A 9050-nucleotide genomic window follows, 5' to 3' on the forward strand; every position below is an offset into this window, starting at 1 on the left:
CGGTAGTGGAGAGGCTTGTGTACTTGGGGGCGCAGTGTGACCTGGGAGTCTAGGAGGAGGATGGGCATACATATACTCTGTCAGCTCCACTGGATTAGGATGGCGCCCAAAATGGTTTATCATCTCCATCATCCAAGTGGCGTATGCCCACGGATCGGAGGAAGAGCCTGGATCCATGAAGAATCTGCAAAGCGTCGAAATTCCGCCTCAATGAACCAAGCAAAACATGCATATAAAAAATAAACATATCTCCTACAATATATCTCCTCAATATATCTCCTACAATATATAACCTACAACATATATCTACCATTCTAGAAAATAAACATATCTCTTACAATACCAAACATCGAATTAGTAGAAGATCATAAGCCAAAAGAAGAAGTTCATTTCGAATTAGTGACGAAATTCATGAAAAACAAAAACTCTTTCCTCTATCTTGACGGACATTGTCCATCAAGGGAGAAATGACTAAACACATACACAAGGGTTCCTTCTTCTCTCTTTCCTCTATCTTGACGGATGTCGTTTGTCAAGAAATAAATAGTTAAGCACATATACAATGTGTGTGAATTCTATCCTCTGTCGCTTTCAAGTACACATAGCACGGGTGGAAAGAAAGAAAGCGACAGATTTGCCAAAACAAACAAACGACAACCAACCTCTTTGAAAAGTCTTTGAAAAGTGAGTTCGTTGATTCTTGCTTCTCTCTCCCTTTCTGTGTTGTCTGCACCCTTTGCTTCTTTTGGGTAGTCCAAGAGGGAGAAGGCTGGTTGGAAGAGGCAGGTTCGGGGGTTTGGAAGAGCTGGAGGCAGAGGTACTGTAGTGACAAAGAAAGAAGAAGAAGAAGTGTTTTGAAAGAGGGCTTTTGAAAGAAAGAAAGCGACGCAGAAAGAAGAAGAAGAAGTGTTTTGAAAGAGGGCTTTTGAAAGAAAGAAAGCGACGCGCGCAGTAGGTAAACGCGAAAAGCACACGTGTAAAAGCGCAGCAGAATACATTGTAGACGCTCCTGTACACGCGACATAGAGACTGTTTATACTTTTTTTAAAAACTGATTGTTCTTGTGTATCCATTGTTTTGTGCATAGGATGTGTATGATTTCACTAAAAACTGATCCTACTTCTGTATTGGTTATTTTGGACATAGCATGTCATCATCCTCTTCAAGCAGTTCTGGTGAGGATGAGACAATGCGTCATCGTGATCGCGACGTGTGGCTGGCACAAAGGATCAAGTGTACGTGTAATCGATGTCAAGGGTGCATTGTACGAGCGCGTCGAATTACATTGAATCACATCTCGATGTATGGAGAATGGATTCAAACAGGTTTAGAGGTGAGAAGATGTGAATTGAAAGTATTAAAATAACTCATGGTGTGCAAATTAATGGAGCGCGTTGTAATATATATACTGTGATTGAAGCAGGATGCAGTACCACACCCTAACATGGTGCCATACGCACGGCGAGAGCATGCAAAGCGTCGACGAGATGATGCTGGAGCTTCGGGATCTGTTGTCAGAGATGAGTGGGAAAGGGATGACAATAGCCCTGCACCCCACGAAGTTGTGGAAGAGGAAGTGTTTGATGACATGGTGCGGAATCTTTTTAGGGATGATCGCAAAGGTGTGGACGACAATGATATGGAACAAGAGCATCTCTACAACGCTTCATCGACACCGGTTTTTGAAGGGTGCACATTCTCTATTTTACGTGCTTCACTTGAACTGCAGAATATACAAACAGTTTATGGATGGAGCAATGCAAGTCTTGACGCATTATTGAAGTAAGCATTGTAACTTGCAAATTTGAGTTAGTGGTTTTTGGTTTACAATATAGGGTTTAGGGTTATGGGCTAATTGATGATATTGGATGCAGGCTATTATCAAACATGCTTCCAAAGGGGAATAGACTACCCACCTCAAGAGACAAAGCGAGGCGCTATGTGACATCTCTTGGAGGATTGGATTATGATCGCATACATGCATGCGTCAATGATTGCATTCTCTTTCGTGGGACGCATAAGGAGGCTCGACAGTGTCCCACTTGTGGTGAAGCAAGGTATAGAACAGATGTGAAGAGTTTTGACGTACCTCGTAAAGTCTTGCGACACTTTCCTATAATTCCTCGCATCAAACACATGTTCAAGTGCAAATCCATAGCAGAGCTCATGTCATGGCATTCCTCGCATCGATCGGATGATGGCATGTGGAGAATTCCTGCAGACACTCCTGCTTGGAAGCATATTGAAGATGAGTGGCCCAGCTTTAAAACAGAGCCCAGAGACTTGAGACTTGGCCTAGGTATGGATGGAGTGAATTCGTTTGGTTTCAAGAGCACCGCATACAGCGTGTGGCCGGTTGTGTTGGTGAATTACAACCTTCCACCATCAATGGCGATCAAGAAGGGACATCTTATGTTATCCCTTCTGATTCCAGGGAAACATAAAGTCAAGCATATGGATGTTTATCTTGAACCGTTGATTGATGAGTTGGAGGAACTATGGAGAGGTGTTGCGGTAGTGGACATTAGTAGGCCTCCCTCCTCTCGACACTTCGACTTAAAAGCAGTGTTGATGTGGACAATGCATGACTTTCCAGGATACAGCGATTGTTCTGGTAAGAATTCTAACTACCTCCCGACTCTAATACTACTAGCTATATCAATTATAACTATTGACTTTATTATTCTAACTTTTTTTTTATTTTAACAGGTTTGAGGACATCGGGTAAACATGCATGTCCTATATGTGGCCCTTCATTGGTACATGAGTATGCTGATGGTTTGTGTAAGACCATATTCGATAATCATCATCGATTTCTCCCATCAGATCACCCTAAATATGCTCCTAGTAAGAGGAACATTCATCCACAGACACTTCGTGCAAAAGATTGGAAGCGTATTTGGGAGTCTTCAAATGTTCTTCCTCCAGATGGCATGAACAGGTACATCTCCATTGTTTTCAATCTTGTTTTGTGTAGTCTCTAAAGTTGGAATAAAGATGACAGTCTGCAATCCCTTGTGTAGGTACTCCATTTTTTCCCGGCTACCATATTGGACCCATCTCAAGATCAACCATCTTCTTGATCCCATGCACATCTTCAAGAATGTGGGATCTAGTATTTGGGAACATGTTATTGGTAAAAGAGACAATGTTAGCATACGGGAGGACTTGCAGGTCGCAGGACGTATGCGTCAAGCTTGGCCACGAGAGGAGGGTGGGCACGTTCGTCATCCGCCTGCTCCCTGGATTATATCAAAGAAGGAGGAGAAGCAGGTAAAGCAAGCCATCACCACTTTGCGTACTCCCACTGGATGCATGAGATCGTTGAAGGGAGCGTTTACAACCACTAAGAAAAGAGGGGTTGAGCAACTACATGGGTTGAAGTCCCACGATTGGCACAAGATGCTCCAAGTAAGTGTTTTCCAATTATTGTAGGTTGAAATTAAATTTTGTAATGCCCTAACCCAAATATACATGTGCTCTTATGTGCGCAGTTCATACTACCTACTAGCATCGACCATTGTGCAGACAGGAGTTTGAAAAGATGTATTTATAAGATGGGCGAGCTTGTGAGGTATGTAAATCCCATGTAAGATCACCCTTCATTATACCTTGCAAAATGAATGTGCATGAGGTATAACGTACTGTGCATTTATTTTTCAGATATGTTAGTTCCAAAGCAATTGATTCAGCCACATTGGATGATGCGCGTGTTATGGCAGTGGAGGTGGTTTGTATGGTAGAGGAGACTTTTCCGCGAACCATTCTCACAAGTCAACTACATCTCATTGTGCATTTAGTGGATGAAATTGCTTTATGTGGCACTGTGCATGCCCGTTGGATGTTCTTCCTAGAGCGCTTCATGAAGACCTTAAAAGACTTTGTGAGGCAAAGTGCAAGGCCCGAAGGAAGCATGGCTGAGGGTTGGTTGATACAAGAGTCTCTTGTATATATATCAGAATTTCTTGATCAGGTGGATAGCTCTTTGCCGCGACTATGGAGCAATGAAGAGGACTTGAGGATGACGTCTATTGTGCCTCAAGGAAAAGGACAGAGCAAAGTAATTGAGAGAACATTGATTGATGATCTTAATTTCACTTGCATCCTTAATAGTGATGTGATGAGCAGATGGGTTACAAGATACGAGGATGCAAAGACAAAAAGGCAAGCAGACAGAGCTCTCTTTCGGAGGCAACATGGCTCTCGTAAGGCGTACCCTAAGCATCTAGCAACACTTCCGAATGATATTCATGTTGATTGGTTGCATGAGGAAATGGAGAGAGCAGAGAGAGATGAGGGGCTGCATATCATGGCGGAAGAATGGGAATATGCACGAGGATGCATGTTAAAGGTACATAGAACAAATGTAAATTTGCATTCTTTGTAAGTGATTGGCTTTTCATATTTATTCACATTAATTGCTTACATAGATATTGCTTATATTTTGGTCCAGTGCACTATGTTCAATGCTATATGGTGTGAAGGCAAGCATTTTCGAACACAAAGAATAGATGAAAAGAGGAATACACAAGATTGCGGTGTCATTAGTAGCTTTGAGGGAGCCAATGGAAAAATTGATGATTATTGTGGCACAATCCAAGACATATACAGACTTGACTTTCGCCGCTTCTTTGTGTATGTTTTGGATGTCAAATGGCAAATGAACGTGGTGGAAAAAGGGCCTAACGCAACGATAAAACGCCATGCAAGTGGCTATGTAACTATTGACTCTACAAAGTTTTGGCAAACAAAGAAAGATAGGCTCGTATTGCCACAACAATGTGAGCAGGTATGCATTTTTTTACAAATGTGTTTCATGTACATATATATCTAAGCTCGCGCACCCCTTGACTTTTGATATGCTAATTAATTAATGAATTATGTGTATTTGAGCAGGTTATCTATCTGCCAATGGTGCATGACAGTAAATGGTGGTATGTCATCCCTATTGCACCACGTTCCAAAGTAATGTATAATACATTCACTGATATGGAGCATATGGAGGATGTGGCAAGCCGCAAAGAAGATGATGTCGAACATGCCAATGTAGATGATCATGATAATGAGGATGAGCGTGCCATTTCTCATGATCATGAGGATGACCCTTCCATTGAGGATGATGGTGATGATGATGAGAATGATCAAGGCATCGGTACCATTATCAATGGGCAAAATAGCGATAGTAGAATAAATTTAATCGTAGCCTTACAAATTGATCAAATGGATATTGATGTTGATCGTTTGGCAAGGATGGATCTTATTGAAGATGAGATCGAACCCTAACCAATCCATCACTGTATTGTTCCAAATTCATGACATTTCTATTGTATACTTTGTCTTTCAATAACCATATGAAGATATATTTTTCAATATATTACGTTGTTGTAAGTGCATGTAGTGGGATTTTGTAATGGTTTGTAAACACTGCAATGCACAATGACATTTTTAAAACTTAATGGTTTTCTGTTTTGAAAAGAAATGGATTTCTGTAGTTAGGCTCTGTGTCGTGTGTAACAGAGCGTGTATTATGACAGACTTAACGCGCAAATACACGCGCCCTCACATGCAATTATACACGCGCTGTTACATGCATGTATACACGCGCCCGATATTGCTGTAAGTATAAACGACCATACACGCGCCCGTAACTTTTCGCGTGTAATGGACGCGTGTATGGCGGCATTGTGTTGTAGTGAAAGGTGAAAGCCCTTAAGTGCACAAACATGTAAACTTATATATTAAACAACGTGGAGTGTGTGCAAGTGATTATTTTTATGACCACTCTAATGCATTATGTCGTTGCTAAGGTAGCACACCAAAGTAATTCATGCTACTGCCCTTCTTTAAACACTTAAAATGAACGAATCCTATATGTCAAGATATTCATAAAAACAAATTTCAATTGATTCTTAACTCTCCATGATCCTCACCCCCTACCGTTTGTGGTTTTGCATTTGTTGGTAGAGTACTTTTAATATTTTTTCTATATATAAAATGCAATAAATATGCACTTTAACATGAAAATTGGGATAGGCTAAGGCTAAACCTTATGCCCTATCCCCACTATCTACACTCATGAACACATTCATAATTTTTTGGTGTATAAAATCTATTTTTTCTCATATAATATTATTTTTTATTTTTCATAAAATCTATTTTTTCTCATATAATATTATTTTTTATTTTTCTTGATTTATCTTATTATTTATTAATATTTTCTCTTATTTTCAAACATGTAGAGCTTGCATAAACCAAGATATAACACTACACTTCATATGATCCCATGTGAACACCAAAAGAAGCATGAAAACATATAAAACTCTCAATTTTCTTAAAATCCTGCAATTCTCGCATTGTAGGTTTTCTCAAGTATGCAAACAACAAGAACCAACTGAGAATTTTATTTTTTCAAGCGCTAGAAATCATATTCAATCATTTAATACCATTTTCTAAATTATGCATGAAAGATTCATCATAAAACAATAACAATGACCACTTATGCATTTAATTTAATAAGAATATACACGTATTCAAAAGTTGGAAAGCCATTGATGCTCTTCTATAGCTATTGGTGCATCCCTAACCTTTGATTTACACTCTATAACACTTCAGCATCATCACACATCTTAAATCTATCGCTTCATCCCACCTTTCTCTCACGTAGATTGAGCCATAGGAACAAGATTCAAAGAGGAGAAGGAAATACCAAAATTAGAGATTTTGATTCAGTATACCATTTTGTGCACGGTCCATGGCAATACGGAGCGAAGAAATTCTCTATCTCAGTCTTGAGACCATTCCTCTCATCTCCAATAGTTGCAAAATCAAGAAATCAATGGATTTGAGAGGGCCCAAAAAAAATTGCGCCCCCTCTCCCCTTCACATGAGAAAAGCTTTTTTGGTTAAGTTCCTAGCTTATTAAAAGTGAATTGATACAATTTTTTCATGTTCACAAATTTTGAAAGTGGTTCCAGCCTTGACGGAAAACCAAATGAGCTCCAAATCGTGAATGGACGAGACACATGACTTCCTGGCATCAAAATCTATCAATCTAGCATTTATTGCACTCTTTTTGGCTCTCGGATCAAGTAGCTGCTTTATAATGCAAAACCTTGTGAGGATTAAATGAGAGATCAAACGAGCTTCGATTGACAAATAGAGACTTACATTAGATTCATGGCATCAAAATCCATCTAGAAAAACTCTAACTCATCAATTTGTGCTTGTTTCATTTTTCATAAAATTTTACTTTTGTACACATCCTGAGCCACTTTTGCACTCAAAAAATGGACCTCAAAATCTAGCTCTCATTGGTGACACGAGATAGGGCAATTTAACATATTAAATCCACAAATTGAACAGGGCATGAAGATCCATAAGGGATAGCCCAAGTATAACCTGACAAAGATCCAAAGCTAGTCACTAACCAACTACTCCAATACAAATAGGCTTAAAAAAACTATCAAAGGAGTCATCCTAAGTGGTGGTCTGGCTAGGACCTGGAACAATCGGACTAGAAACTCCTATAGTAAGTGAGGACTCCTATAGCCTAGTCTTGCATTTTTAGATATTTTCGATTCATCATTTTTTTGTACTTTAGGACTTGATACTTGGGTGTATAAAAAGAAGGGAGCTGAGCGTATTGTGACCCAAGGAGAATAGGGCATCGACCTTAAGTCCTATCTTGATATCCAATAACCTAGCAAGCCCTCACAAGGTGACACTCAAATCCTTTTCCCTTGGCTCATATTTATTTTTTCTCCAACTATCATTATTTATTTTCCTAGCTAGATGCCACCCCCAAGAAGATAAGGTATCGGCCCTAGGTCTGGATCTCTAGGAACCTACTAGGCCTTCACAAGGCGATAATTATCTGCTCTTTGACTTTTCCTTTTTCTTTGCATTTCTTTTACTCAAAGGTTAGAATCCCTTTTTACACACCTCTATATATTATAGTCTTCATATATGTTCATTGTTTCTTTCTCTTTCTTTTATTTGGTGCACTTCTCTATTTGCCTCACAAGTAACAGGAACTCCTGAACACAGTTGCCTAGGAGGCTAGTAGAACATGGTCACTAAGACTACCTTTTAAAATAGTTCTTAGAGTGCTCAAAAATGTCTTTAAATGAGTTAGACAATTGCCTGAACCTCCCCAAACACACCTAATCTAACCCTAGAACTTCATGCCTTGATGAATGCCAATTGCCAAAAGAAGAAAATTGCCCACATATATAACAATTCAGCATAAGGAAAAATAACTCATAAAGGAAGGATATCACCTAGACTTGGCCACAATAAGCTTCTTTTAATGTCCCCATTACTTAGTTTATTTTAAGGTGTGTCCACATATGAAAAAACTGCAGAATCTCCACATGATTTACAGGAAGCAGGATTGGTTTACTAGAATAGTCTAAAATCTCTAGTATCATGTTTAGATGACTTAATTTCCACTTTAGATGGATCCAAATATATACTGTGACTTATTTTGAAGGAAATAAGTTGTCCAAGACAAAATATGGATAAAAATAACACGATTTATGAATATCAATATTTTTTCCTATTTTTGATGGATTTTCAGAATTCTACTCACGATTGTGTGTCAATCAAATGCATTCTGATCATTTTGAGTACCCAAACAACTATATTTGGAGTTCATACGATGAAGTTATGATCCAAACAAGTTGCAAGGCAAAGAAAAACAAAAATAGTAAAAAAAAACATAAGCTTTAAAGCTAAGTGCTAAAAGAAAGTGTTCTCTCGTTGTCATTGATGATGTCATCGAAATCACTAAAAAATCAAGCTCCTCTCTTCTACCCTCCCCCTTGCAAAACTATAAATTGAGGGATTGGGGATTACTAGAGAGAGTGAAAAGAGATGAGGATGACATGCTGATCGTGAAGGAGGAGACTCTATTCCACAAGACAAAGAGACATTATTCCGTTCAACCAAAGGAATGGGATATGTTGAAGATCTCTCATCCTCTTCCACTCTGATTCGAGAAGAGAAGACACTGAAGAACTCTATCCTATTCTACCATACCTCTACTCTCG

General features: G+C 39.1%; 1 protein-coding gene across 1 annotated transcript; it reads left to right on the forward strand.

Moving 5' to 3' along the window:
- Positions 1–3186: 3186 nt before the first annotated feature.
- On the forward strand, positions 3187–5283 carry LOC148010495 (uncharacterized). Its single transcript, XM_087671547.1, has 4 exons — positions 3187–3273; positions 3659–4351; positions 4454–4789; positions 4897–5283. The coding sequence occupies exons 1-4, from the start codon at positions 3187–3189 to the stop codon at positions 5281–5283; spliced, it is 1503 nt and encodes a 500-aa protein (XP_087527673.1).
- Positions 5284–9050: the final 3767 nt, after the last annotated feature.

The sequence above is a fragment of the Lygodium microphyllum genome, chromosome 29, assembly GCF_053477565.2.
Source record: "Lygodium microphyllum isolate KBCC chromosome 29, Lygodium_microphyllum_v1.1.10, whole genome shotgun sequence".
NCBI classification, from domain to species: domain Eukaryota; kingdom Viridiplantae; phylum Streptophyta; class Polypodiopsida; order Schizaeales; family Lygodiaceae; genus Lygodium; species Lygodium microphyllum.